We start from the raw sequence: 14748 nt of genomic DNA, 5'->3' as shown, positions 1-14748 counted from the left end.
CCACAGGAGCAGTCAGCAGAGGGGCATGTCCAGACAGGTATATGTAGTTCACCACAAAAACTACCTGCTATCAATTTAGGTATCAAATTTAGACAAGGCAGATTTTCTCCCTTTCAGATAATATTTTAAAATTCTCCTCACAAACATTTGGGAGTTGTCGTCTGCATTGGGAAAGCTGTGTCACACCAGTCCAACATTGATCTGACACAGTCTTGCAGAGTTTTATACCATTTTATGGTGTTGCAAGGAATATAAGTGAAAGGGTAAGCAATGACACTGCTGAAGCCTTGGGAAAGGCAACAACAGAAATAGTTGCCATGTGTAAGATGATTCTTCAAAATTTTATGGCATTAGATCTTCTCTTAGCAGTTTTGGGGGGGGGGACATGCAATTATAGGCAAGGAGTGTGGTATTTAAATACCTGATAACTTGAACGCATAACTGATTTGGCTGATTATATTCATAAAGAAACAGCTAAAGTACATCAATCTGATGGATGGGATTTCTTTGATTTGTCCTGCAGAAGGGTCTTGGCCCAAAATGCTGATTGTACTTTTTTTCCATAGATGCAGCCTGGCCTGCTGAGTTCCTTCAGCATTTCGTGTGTGTTACTTCTTTGACTGGATTCATTTCAGTCTCATAAGTTGGGGTTACTCAATATTACAAGTCATGTTATTCATATTAATATGCCTTGTCATAGTTTACAGTTTACTCATTTACAGCTTACAGTTTTTTACAGTTTTTACTTGTTTAAAGGGTATTATTAATAGAATTGTTCTGCCTAACCATGTCATAATCTTATGAATACTTTGAAGAAGATACCCTTTGATATTTCGTAACCCAAGTAGCTTTTTGATTATTTTATATGTAACATAGATACCACAGATTTTTCTGCCTCTGAATTTTCAGATGTGATGATTCCAAACATACGATTAGGAATCAATTGTGTGGCGGGGGAGTGGATTGTTGGATTGGATGTTTTGTTATTCCATCACGTCTTAATTAATATCCCTCTCAACTCCATTCTCCTACCTTCTTCCTGCAACCTTTGAAGTCCTGACTAGTCAAGAAACTATCAACGTCCGCTTTAAATGTACCTAATAACTTGGCCTCCACATCTACCTGTGGCAATGAATTCTACAGATTCACCACCCTCTGACAAAATAAATTTCTCATCTCTGATCGCTCTATTCTAAGGCTGTGCCCTCTGGTCCTAGACTCTCCCACTATAAGAAACATTTTCTCCTCATCTACTCTATCTAGGCTTTTTAATATCCAATGTGTTTCCACTCATTCTTCTAAACTCCAGAGAATACTGGTCCAGAGCTCATACATTATTTCTCCTTCAGAAAACCATGCCGACTTCAGCCTATTTTATCATGTGCCTCTAAGTATCATGAAACCTCATCCTTAATAGTGGACTCCAACATCTTACCACCCACTTCCTTAGAGAGTGGAGTGACATTTGCAATTTTTCAGTCTTCTGGAACCATTCCAGAATCTAATGATTCTAGAACAATGATTACTAACGCTTCCACAGAACCGAAAGGGCTGTCACTCTGCCATTCTGTTCTATGTCCTTTATGAATTCAATTGTTTTCAAACTCATTCAGTGGAACACGGGACATTGGGTTATATACTGTAACTGGTATCTGGAGGGCTAGACCAGTGAGTATGGCCAGTTGGAGAAATTAAACTCAGTAAGTGAATAAAGCTGGGGTGAAGTATCAGTGGTGGTGGTTACAGTATGTTTGGATTGTCATGAAAACTTATCTGGTTCACTAATGCCCTTCTAAAAGGAAATCCAGCACATTCCTGTGGCCGATATACAACTCTCGACTCACAACAAGGTGGCTGTCAATAAATCGAATCAGCTGCTCAGCTCAGTGTTAGGTGATAAATACTGCCCTAATGAAATCAAATAAACCAAAAAACATCAAGTTATGTCATGCTAGCTTTGATGCTTCAGTTTAGACCTTAAAGTTCATGGTGCTAAACAGCAGCCTTTCCAAATGTTTAAATAGGAAAGATCAGTAAATAAGGACAAATAGACTGAATTAAGTCAGATTTCAGAAATGCATTACCAGGGCTTATATTTATAGGTACCACTACTGAAATTCAAAAGTTCTTTTGGAGTTAACCACAGTATTAGGATTTCTACCAACAATTAAAACTCACAGATGTTTCTTTCAGCCAGAACTATATTTGGCAGAGAATACAGACAAAAATGCGATATGAGACATTTTGGTACAAATTATTGTGCAGTGGCTCAGAACTCCCCACCACTGGTGAAGCATCTGAACTCTCAATGATCTATGCACTAATTCTGCATTTACAGTACCTGGTGTTAAAATTTGGCCCAATTTTCAGAAACATTAAAAAACTATTTTAAAAAACTAATTATTACAATAATAGAACTATTACAAGATTTTTAAAAAGATTTAAACAATTGCTTACAAAGTAAAAGAATTATAAGCTGTATATTAACTAGAACTTACCTTTTCCCCCTGCTGCTTCTCTCCATTCAAATGGAGTTGCTGCTCCTGTCTTCGTTGAATGTGCAACAACATTGTCAATATCAACAAAATCCCAAAGATTCTGTCAATTATGTGGGGAAACTATCCAATACCTGCTTATATTTTCCCCCCAAATCAGGGCAACTCTTCAGACCACACAGTTTCATGTATTGTCATGGAACCACTGCATGCAAGCTATTTTGCAGGATACAAATATCAGTCAATTGCCTAAAGACATATTTTATTAAATTAAACATATAAAAGTAGCATTCAAGCTGTCGTATCCATTTATTAAGCTGCTAAAAAACATGTTATAATATACACCAATGAGTATGTAACTCAGTATCTCAATGCATAAAATAACTTTACCTTTCTTTCAACCACATGATCAGTATAATGCATTTGGCTAGGTCATGAAGATAGTTCCTGAAGACTTGCATTATCTGATGTCAATCTATAGGGATCTGAGGCAGTTGTCTATACTGGTAAGGCACCCAGGCTTACATATGCAAGATTCATTATTAGGTTTGACATTAACAGGACTGTTTGTACAATTCAACAAAAGTGGCTCTCTGCGTTCAAATAACTTACATAAAACTCTTCAGCAAAGGATAGCATAGAGGTTAGCAACTATTTTTTCCTTCCCTAGGGGTGCACTTGAATTTAAGCCAGTTAATAGCTGGCAGGAGTGTAAAGGAACTAACTGGCATTTTCACCCAAACTCTAGATAGGTGTTCCATTTCACTGCCTCATATTCTGCATAATTTCACTCTGATCAGCACACTCAATTGTTCATCCTATTCGAAAAATTGCTTCTCTGGGAAATGCTAATGTCAAAAGCTGCCCTAAAATTACAGGTAAGGCAAATTGTTGAGACCATAAAGTGCAAGGTTTATCCTCCATCTAATTCCATGCAGTACAATGCCTGGGAGTGGAAAATGCTTGATACTGACATCAAATGGGGGGGGGGGGGGGGGAGACAGGATTTTTCCATTTTCTAGCTCTGATTTCTCAATGTGAGGAATTTTAAATGTCACAATCTTAAGGAAGAACAATAGTTAGAAAACAAGATCTTGAATTTCACTGATTTATCATAGTTTTGCAACTAGCTCCTAGTTGTATTCCATGTAAGGTAATAACATTTAAAACAAACTGTGGAATTGTTTCATAGTAAAAATTGAGGACCTTAAAGCAAATAACTTTTAAGGAATGTTTTTGGCCATGTTTTGCCTTTCAAAATAATTAAAAACAGTATTGCATGAAAAAACATAATATATTAAGTTATAGATAGAAATCAACCAACATTTTTAATGTCTTTAAATATATGTATATTACATTGGCAGGAGAGCACTCTATCAAAAGTGCATGCGTTTTATAAAAGGGTTTTTTAATATATTACTTTTCTTTATCTTATATACGTTTGATCTTGGTGAACAAAGGCAGGAATAAACATTAATTCATTAGACCATGAAGAACACTCTTTCAAACTGTTGTTACCCTCATTACCACCTCAGCAGAACTGTTCTCATCATACTCCTCATCTTGGGCTCTCAATCGGTTGAGCAAATGTAATAAAGTATAGCTGCAGTGAAATGGTTCAGCCATTATCCTGGTGGAGCCAACAGGCCTTCGTGTTCTGAACTGATTCAGAGATGACCAAAGAGACTGGTTGACTGAGCTTTCAGCATGGTGGCTGTTTACTTCTAAATCATTTGCTTTATCATAATTTAACACGGTCCAGTGCAGATTAACAGCTCTCCAGCGTTTAAACACTCGATAAATTGCTGCTCCTTCGTGAATGATCAGACCTATGGAAACAGTATCAAATTATCAAAGCGAATGTGATTGCAGCTCCTCTTCGCGTAATGCACATGTCACAGGTTCTGTTAATAGTTGTGTCTCCTGTTAGAGGACACCCATCCCCTAGACCTTTACAAGAGCAGTACAATACATCCTAGGCTACAGTAATTTGATTAGGAGTAGCACAGAGTGCAGAAACTGTATCTGTAATCTTTTATTATTGTTTAACTATAAGCATATGTCCTATGCATCTATTAAGAACTTTGAGGTAATGGTTCTAAAAATCTTTCCACCAAATATAAGGATACTTAACAACTTAATAATGTTATTCTTTGGATTAGATTCCACAAGTCACTGGCAATGCTCAATAGTAAATATCAATGTGACCTTTTAAGTGGAATGCAAAAGTATTCATATTGTTAATATTGAAATAAGAAATTGATTTCTAAAAAATAATCTATACATTAGACCATAAGACAGGAGCAGAATTAGGCAATTCACCCCATCGCTCCACCATTCCATCATGGCTGATTCATTATCCCTCTTAACCATATTCTCCTCCCTTTCTACCATAATCTTTGATGCCCCTACTAATCAAGAACCTATCAACCTCTGCTTTAAATGTACCCAATCTCTTCCACAACCATCCTTGGCAAGGAATTCCACTGATTCACTGCCCTCAGGCTAAAGAAATACCTCCTCAATTTCTCTTCTAAAGGAACGTCCTTGTATTTTGAAACTGTGCCCTCTGGTCCTAGACTCCCCCACTAAAGGAAATACCCTCTCCATGACTACTCTATCCAGGCCTTTCAATATCTTTTAATAAGATCTTCCCCACTCCCCCATTCTTCCAAACTCTGAGAACAGCCCAGAGCTCCTCATGCTTTAACCTTTTTATTCCTGGAATAATTTTTGTGAAACTCCTCTAGACTCTCTCCAATGCCAACGTATTATTTCTTAGATAAGGTGTCCAAAACCACTTACAATGCTCCAAGTGCAGTCCGACCCATGCCTATAAAGCCTCAACATTACATACTTGCTTTTTATAGTCCTCTTGCAGGATTCCCTCTCAAAATGAATAGTAACATTTCATTTGCCTTCCTTATCACTGATTCAACCTACAAATTAACCTTTCTGGAATCCAGCAAAAGTATTTCCAAGTACCTATGCACCTCTAATTATTGAATTTTCTCCTAATTTAGAAAATAATATACACCTCTATTCTGTCCATCAAAGTGTATCACTAGAAACACACGCAAAATGCTGGAGGAACTCAGCAGGCCAGGCAGCATCTATGGAAAAAAGTTAACAGTTGATGTTTTGGGTGGAAACCCTTCATCAGAACTTGAGAAAAAAGATGAGGTCAGTATAAGAAGGTGGGGGAGGGGAGGAAGAAGTACAAGGTAATAGGTGATAGGTGAAACCAGGAGAAGGGGAGGGGTGAAGTAAAGAACTGGGGAGTCCATCAGTGAAAGCGCTGAAGAAGAGGGAATCTGATAGGAGAGGATAGTAGGCCACGGAAGAAAGGGAAGGGGGAGGACCACCAGAGAAAGGTGAAAGACAGGTAAGGAGATAAGGTGAGAGAGGGAAATGGGAGTGGGGAATGGTGAAGTGGTGGGTGTGGCACTTTCCAGAAGTTTGAAAAATCAATGTTCGTGCCATCATGTTGGAGGCTACCCAGATGGAATATAAGGTGTTGCTCCTCGAACCTGAGTGTAGCCTCATCACGGCAGTAAAGGAGTCCATGGACTGACATATCGAAGTGGGAATGGGAAGTAGAATTAAAATGGGTGGCCACCAGAAGATCTCACTTTTTCTAGCAAATGGAGTATAGATACTCGGCAAAGCGGTCTCCTAATCTACATTGGGTTTCACCAGGGGGCCACACAGCTGGATACAGTAGATAACCCCAACAGACTCACAAGTGAGGTTTCACCTCACCTGGAAAGACTGTTTGGGGACCTGAATGGTAGTGAGGGAGGACATGCAGGAGCAGGAATGGCACTTGTTCTGTTTGCAAAGATGTGTAAGATCATCTGCGGAGGGGGTGATCCCTGCAGAAAGTGGGAAGTGGGAAGTGGCAGGAGGAGGAAGGGAAAGATGTGCTTGGTGGTGCTATCCTGTTGGCGATAGCAGAAGTTTCAGAGAATTATGTGCTGGACGTGGAGGCTGGTGGGGTGGTAGGTGAGGACAACAGAAACCCTATCCCTGGTTGGGCACAGATGGATGGGGTGAGGGCAGATGCGCATGAAATGGAAGAGCTGCAGGTGAGGGTAATGTTGATGGTGGAGGAAGGAAAGCCCCTTTCTTTAAGTTATCTCCTTAGTTCTGGAATGGAAAGTCTCATCCTGAGAGCAGATGTGGCTGAGACGGAGGAATTGAGAGAAGGGGATGGCACTTTTACAAGTAACATGGTGGAAAGAAGTATAGTCCAGGTAGCTGTGAGAATCAGTGGGTTTACAGAAGATATCAGCAGATTAGCTGTCTCCAGAGACAGAGACAGAGAGATCATAAAAGGGGAGGGAGCTGCTCAAAATGGACCAGGTAAGTTTGAGGGCAGGATGGAAGTTGATGATGTAGCATAGGAAAAGTTGGGGAGTGATACCAGTGTAAGCTTGGAATATAGACTGTTCCATATCACCAACAAAAAAGGCAAGCATAGCTGAGACCCATGTGAGTGTCCATGGCTACACCTTTTGTTTGAGATAAGTGGGAAGAGCTTAAGGAGAAATTATTGAGAGTGACAGAGGAGAGTGGTGGTGAGGGGAACTGGTTGGATGGGTCTAGTGTCTAGAAAGAAGCAGATAGATTTGAGGCCTTCCTGATGGGGGATGGAGGTGTATAGGGAATGGACATCCATAGTGAAAATGGGACAATCAGGGTCAGGGAACTTTAAAAACATTGCAAAGAGTATGTGAAGTGTCACAGATGTCAGTAGAAAGGGACTCAACCAGGGAGGATAAAATAGAGTCAAAGTATGTAAAAATAAATTCAGTGGAGCAGAAATAAGCAGAAACAATGGGCCTACCTGGAAAGGCAGATTTGTGGATCTTTGTGTCAGGAACGGGGACAGGATTGGACCCAAATGCAGGACACAGGCACTGAAGTACTAGGAGTAGGACAGGATGGGGATGCCATGGCATGCAAGGGGTAATACAGGCGGGGCAGGATCCCGGAGGTCAGGCAGGCAGGGCAGGATCCCAGAGTTCAGGCAGGCAGGGCAGGATCCCAGAGTTCCGGCGAGGCAGGAGGATCCCAGAGTTCCGGCGAGGCAGGCGGAGCAGGCAGGCAGAGCAGGATTCCAGAGTTCAGGCGAGGCAGAAGAGCCCCCTGGGGCGGGCGCATAACTCCTGGGCAGGGCCGCCTCCCAGGCAGGAACACGGAGACCCGGGCAAAGCGTGGAACACCTGGGCAGGTGCGGGGCACAACCCATGGGAAACGAGGGGAGGAAAGGGTTGGAGTCTTCAGGGTGGGCCGCATCCTGGGCAGGACCGCCTCCCAGGCAGAGACACGGAGGCCTGGGCAAGGCGCGGACATCTGGGCAGGTGCAGGGCACAACCCATCTGAGGTGAGGAGTAGGAAGGGGACCGAGTCCCCCCGCCGGGCAACGGCAGATGGCCTGGCTTCCCTGACGGAGCAAAGGGACAGGAGGGGGCAGAACCATCCGACGGGTAACAGCGACGGCCTGGCTTACCCGACGGAGGCAAGGGACAGGAAGGGACAGAACCACTTGAGGGGTAACGGTGACAGCCTGGCTTACCTGACAGAGGCAAGGGAACAGAAGGGAGCTGGGTCCAGGATGAGCAACCGGGATACACCGGTAAATAGGGAGAAGCAAGCAGACAGCGCGACAGCGCGGGCAAGGTGAATACGGCAGAACAGCAGGACCAGCGCACACGAGAGAAGCAGGAAAACAAGACGAACCTGGACAGAACTGATACAGAGCAGGTCAGAACCTGGGCAGGGTAAACAGGGTACGGAGCAGGTCAGAACCTGGGCGGAACAGGATACAGAGCAGGCCGGCAAACAAGGCAGAACAGGATTCCGAGCAGACAAACCAGGTACAGAGCAGGTTAAACTGGCTTTGGAGCAGGACGACCCCCCCCCCAACTAGGCTCAGTACCCGAGCCCCTTATAAACACCTGCCCCCTAATAGGCGACAGATGTACCTCCTTAAGCCAAGATGATCCAATGGCTCCGGGTGACAGGAGGACTAGCTGCAAGGCCCGGAGTCCGGAGTCCACGGACCGGAGCAAGACCCAGAAGGCGGCCTCCGGACCGGACCCTAACACTTGGATAGAAGGTAGAAACGGAAGGTGAAGGGTGTGGGAACTATGAGGTTGATGGCAGTGGATGGGAGATGTCCAAAGTTAATGAGATCAGTGATGGTGTGGGAGAAAATGGACTGAAGCTCCTTAGTGGGGTCTTGTTTGAGGGGTAAGTAATAAGAGGTGACTGATAGCTGTTGCCGGGCCTCAGCAAGGTAGAGGTCAGTTCTCCAGTCGACTACAGCACCCCTCCCCTGCCTTATCTGCCGTTTGATGGTGAGGTTAGGATTAGGGTGGAGAGAGTGGTGAACTGAATGTTCAGAAAGAGTGAGGTTGGAATGGAGAGAGGAGTAGTGAAGTCGAGATGGTTGATGTCTCGTTGGCAGTAAGCAATAAAAGGATCCAGAGCAGGCAGAAAAATCAGAGCAGGATTCCAGGAAGAAGAGGAGGGTTGAAGGTGGGAGAAGGGGTCACTGGTGCAGGCTTGAGAGTCCTTGCCAAAGAAGTAGGCACGGAGACGGAGGCAATGGAAGAAGATCTCAGTGTCATGACAGGTGCAGAACTCAATGAGATTTGGGTGCAGGGAGACAAAGGTGAAGTCCTTAATGAAGACAGACCTTTTTGCTTCAGAGAGGGGATGGTTAAGACCTGGTATGTATCAGATGGGGGGAGGGGGTTGGTATCTGAGGAGAGGGGAGGGTAGGGTGATAAGGAAAGGTAGGGTGAGAGGAAGACGGAGTCTCCAAGGACCCAAGGGCTGGCAGTGGGATGGGATTGCAGTGGTGATGGGGAAGAAGAGACTGGGGTTCCAGCGACAGCTCATAAAGTTCCAATCTGGAGGTGCTGTTAGTCAAGATGTAGATGCAAGTTCTGTGGGGCATGAACAAGCAGAAACAATGTGCCTACCTGGACATGCAGGTTTGCCCCCCTCTTCTTCACCATTCCCCATTCTCATTTTCCTCTCTCACCTTTACCTGCCCATCACCTCCATCTGGTGCTCCTACACTTTCCCTTGCATGGCCTTCTGTTCTCTCTTATCAGTTTTCCCCTTCTCTAACCCTTTATCTCTTTCACCAATCAACTTCCTGGCTCTTTACTTCAACCCTCCCCCTCTCCCGGTTTCACCTATCATCTACCACCTTGTACTTCTTCCTCTCCTCCCTCCACATTCTTACTCTGACTTCTCATCTTTCTTCTCCAGTCCTGAAGAGTCTCAGCTCAAAATATTGACTAATTACTCTTTTCCATGGATGCTGCCTGGCCTGCTGAGTTCCTCCAGCATTTTGTGTGTGTTGCTTGGATTTCCAGCATCTGCAGATTTTCTCATGAAAGTTCATTACTTTACACTTCCCTACACTGTATTCCATTGTGTCACTTCTTTGCTCATTCTCCTAATCTGTCAAGTCCTGCAGCAAGCTCCCTACTTTGTCAACACTTATCTGCCCCTCCACCTATCTTTGTATCATCCAAAGACTTGGCCATAGAGCCATCTATTCCATCATCCAAATCTTTGACATATAACATAAAAAGGAGCGGTCCCAATACTGAGCCTTGTGTAACACCACTAGTCAACCAGAAAAAGCCCCCTTTATTTCCACTCCTTGCTTCCTGCCAGTCAGTCACTCTGCTATCCATACATGTTTAGCAGCCTCATGTGCAGCATCTTGTCAAAGGCCTTCTGAAAATCAAAATAACAACATCCACATTGACTCTCCTTTGTCTATCCTGCTTATTATTTCCTCAAACAATTCCAGCAGATCTGTCAGGCAAGATTTTCCCTGAAGAAAATCATATTGACTTCAGCCTATTTGTCTCCAAGTATCCCGAAACATCGTGCTTACTAATGGACTCCAACATCTTACCAATCACTGAATTTGTATAATTTCTTCATTTTAAAATCTTTTTATTAATTATTATTGAAGATTAACAAAAAAGATACATTAAGCGAATGTCATTACGTACAATAAAGAATTAGCAAATTTAGCAAATAACATTAACAAAGCTAAGCAATATATCAATAAGAAGAAGAAAAAATAAAGTGTTAAGAATACATTTTTGAAAGAAAAAGAAGGAAAAAAAAGAACCCCTACTAACTAAAAAAACACCCTAACTGAAAAAAAACAAACAAAAAAAAACCCATTGGGAGCACAACCCTGGAGCTATACATCATACAGGCTTCCATTAAAAAAAAACATCAATCTGCCAACTCAAATCCATTTAAAGAAAAATTGGAGGGAAACCATATTAATTAACTCAAATCAGATGATAGTAGTGGGCGAATGAACCCCACCTTTTCTCAAAATCAAATCGAGGATCAAAAGTTCGACTTCTGATTTTCTCCAAACTAAGACATAGCATCACCTGAGAAAACCATTGTATCAACGTAGGAGCAAAAGCATCTTTCCATTTCAACAAAATAGCCTTTCTGTCCAATAATGTAACAAATGCAATTACATGTTGGTCTGAGAAATACCATGAATATATTGAGGGATTATACCAGATAAAACTGTCAATTTATTAGGTTGTAGATTAATTTTTAAAACTTTAGAAATTGTGGAGAAAATGGACTTCCAAAAATGTTTCATTACAGAACACAACCAGAACATATGTGTCAATGAGGCTGTCTCAGTTTTACATCTGTCACACTGACTATCAACATTAGGAAATATTTTAGACAGTCTCTTTGTCAAATAGTAACGATGTACAATTTTAAATTGAATTAAAGAGTGAAAATTTGTATAATTTCTTATAGAAATTATAGAAAACCTATAATTTCTTTTCTTTTGCCTTCCTCTCTTAAAGAGTGGAGTGAAATTTGCAAATTTCCAGTCCTCTGGAACCATTCCAGAACCTAGTGATTCTTTAAAGAACTCTACTAATGCCTTCACAATCTTTGTGAAGATTTGAGGAGACTTAATCCAGGAGACTTAGATTCCTTCAGAACTTTTGACTTCCAAAGTACCTTTTCCTTAGTAATAGTGACCACACTCACTTCTGCCCCATGACACTCTTCAACTTCTGGCATGTGTCTTCCACAGTGAAACCTGACACAAAGTTTATCCTCCATTTTTTGCCCCTCATTACTACCTCTATAGCATCATTTTCCAACTACTGTATATGATATCCACTCTCACCTCTACGCTTTATATCCAGTATCTGCAAAAAAAAAATCCTTTTTTTAAATTATTGGCTTGCTTACCTTCATATTTCATCTTTTCACTCCTTATTGCTTTTATAGTTGTTTTCCCTTGCATTTTAAAGGTTCCCAGTCCTCCAGCTTCCCACTACTTTTTGCTATATGATATCCCTTCTCTTTTGCTTATAATTTTCAATCACTGGAAATTTTATTTTAAAAATTTGACAGCATAAAATTTAATACAACATAAATATTATTTCAATTATAGATTACAAAGGCCAAAAGGAAAAGTGATAAATAGTAACATGAATTGAATTGATTTGGGGAAATTTAATTTATATGTACTGGTTTACGTATGAACGCTTAAAGTTTATAGGGAGTGATAAAAGTAACTTCAAGTTAAGGAAAGTGGAGTCTGTGGGTGGAGTATGTGGATGGAGTCCAGCTTCTAAAGCTTTCTGTAAATTAGGGGCCACAACAGAGATAAAGGATTCTAGCACTAGTGAAAAGAAACATATTTCAATAAAATCACCCTTTCATTCTTCCAAACTCCTATCCTGCTCAAGTGAGCAATAGTGACAGGGGATTCTATATTTAGGAGCACAAAAAGGCCTTTTGTAGCCATGAGCTATACTCTAGGATGGTGTGTTGCAATGCTGGTGCCAGGATCAAGGATGTCTCTGAAAGGAGAGGGTGGCCAGCCAAAGGTCTTGGGTACACATTGGTACCAATGACATAGACAAAAAAAGAGCTGAGATCCTGCAAAGAGAATTTAGAGAACTAGGTAGAAAGTTAAAAAGAGGACCTCTAGGGTTGTAATCTCAGGATTACTCCATGTGCCACTTATTATTAAGGCTAGAAATAGGAAGATAGTACAGATAAATGCAACACCTAGAAGATGAAACAAAGCCCAGGGGTTTGGAATTATTGGGCTCTCTTCTAGTGCAGCTGGGCCCTATACAAGAATAATGATTACACCTAAAATGGAGAGATAACTTGTGGTAGAAATGGTTAAAACTAGTGTACGATGGGATACTTGACCATTCTGGAGCAGCTGAGCTTAAGACTGCTGATGCTTGTCGAGAATAACCTTGGATGATAAGCGCAGTACCAGAAACTCCAATAAAAAAGATATTAGGCCCCTGGAACAAGGAGGGTGGATTCCTCTGGGGATAAATTATGTCCTGATAACAGGAAGCAGGAAGAACTGTTAGATGATAAGAGATGCTGAGAGATAATTGACATTTCTTTTAAACAATTGATCATGTACTGACCGTGGGATGCCAAGCAAAGTTATGTGAAGATGTTTATCTTGCTGTATAAATATAAACATAAAACATAGAATAGTACAGCACAGTACAGACCCTTCAGCCCACAATGTTGTGCCGACCCTTAAACCCTGCCTCCCATAATCCACCCACCTTAAATTCCTCCATATACATGTCTAGTAGTCTCTTGAATTTCACTAGTGTATCTGCCTCCACCACTGACTCAGGCAGTGCATTCCACGCACCATCTCTGAGTAAAAAACCTTCCTCTTATATCCCCCTTGAACTTCCCACCCCTTACCTTAAAGCCATGTCCTCTTGTATTGAGCAGTGGTGTCCTAGGTAAGAGGCACTGGCTGTCCACTCTATATATTCCTCTTAATATCTTGTATACCTCTATCATGTCTCCTCTCATCCTCCTTCTCTCCAAAGATTAAAGCCCTAGCTCCCTTAATCTCTGATCATAAGGCATGCTCTCTAAACCAGGCATCATCCCCCTCATTCACAATTTCAGGGAATACAACCCAAGAGCTGCCAGATGATCCTCAGATGGTAACCCTTTCATTCTGCAATCTCAATTATATACATTTCCTAAAAGTCCTGATAAGAATTTATTAGATTAAAAATATCCAATATTTATGATATGTTGATGGGAATGAGAAACGATTCTTTAGACAAAATCAAAAATCTTTGGGAACAAGATTTACAGACTTCAATTTCTGAAGAAACTTGGAATGAAATTTTTAAACTGGTTAATACTTCATCGTTATGTGCCTGTCACTCCCTCCCACAATTTAAAGTGGTCCATAGGGCTTATATGACCAAGGATAAGCTACCTCATTTTTATATGGATGTATTTCCCTACTGTGATAGGTGTAACAATGGAAAAGCTTCATTCATTCATATGTTTTGGACATGTCCGATTCTTGAAAAATATTGGAAGGAATTATTCCAAACTTTTTCTGTACTTTTTAAAGTAAATTTTAAGCCTAATCCTTTGACTGCCTTATTTGGTATTGTTGGAGGGGTGGATATCATTTTGAAGACATCTGACCTGCACATTCTGGCTTTTATCTCTCTTATGGCTAGGAGGGCGCTCTTGCTTAAATGGAAGGATGCTGCTCCGCCTAATCATGCTCAGTGCTTACAGGATGTTATGGCATGCTTAAACTTAGAAAAGATTTGTTGTTCAATTTCTGAATCTAACCAAGATTTTCAAAATTTGTGGGAACCATTTTTGAATTATTTTCAAAACCTTTGATTTTCCGTTAAAGTACAGATGCTGGTTAATAGCATATTTCACTATCTGATAAGGTTTTTCTACCCCTTTTTTTGTTTACCAAACAACTTAGGCTTTGGTAGTGGGTTTAGGTTTTTATATATATGTATATATATATATAAAAAATTATTCATATCTCAACATACAAATTAATCTATTCTACACGAATATAGGGTTAAGGAGTTTGTTAATGTGATTCAAATATAACGTATTTGGTTTTGTGTTGCCCTTAAGGCATTTGTTTAGCTTTATTACATTTTCGCTTTAGTAATTCGTTTGTAATTATTTTCTAGTTAAAGTTAAGGTTGTTGAAAGAAACAGGAAGGAGGGGGCTTGTGTGTGCAGGATCAGCGCGAGAAAAGTTTTCATTCTACACACTAAGAAACATCATAGAAGCAACGCCGTAAGTTCATATGACAATCGATATGTTGGAGTAAAAATGTTAACGCTGATTCTGTTAAAAGTAATGACAGTTGATAAG

The 14748-nt window shown here is 41.1% G+C and overlaps 1 protein-coding gene across 1 annotated transcript in view; it reads right to left on the bottom strand.

Annotated features, from left to right (window-relative positions):
- Nucleotides 1-2553: 2553 nt before the first annotated feature.
- Nucleotides 2554-14748, bottom strand: part of LOC140713588 (E3 ubiquitin-protein ligase MARCHF11-like) — a 59012-nt gene continuing 46817 nt past the window's right edge. Inside the window, exon 4 of the mRNA XM_073023873.1 lies at nucleotides 2554-4324. Within this exon, the coding sequence (XP_072879974.1) occupies nucleotides 3999-4324 (326 nt within the window). The 3' untranslated portion in view covers nucleotides 2554-3998. The remainder of the gene's footprint in view (nucleotides 4325-14748) is intronic.

The sequence above is a fragment of the Hemitrygon akajei genome, chromosome 20 (genome assembly GCF_048418815.1).
Source record: "Hemitrygon akajei chromosome 20, sHemAka1.3, whole genome shotgun sequence".
Taxonomy (NCBI): domain Eukaryota; kingdom Metazoa; phylum Chordata; class Chondrichthyes; order Myliobatiformes; family Dasyatidae; genus Hemitrygon; species Hemitrygon akajei.
Note: the sequence above shows the minus strand (reverse complement) of the source record. Positions and strands in the feature narration are given on the sequence as shown.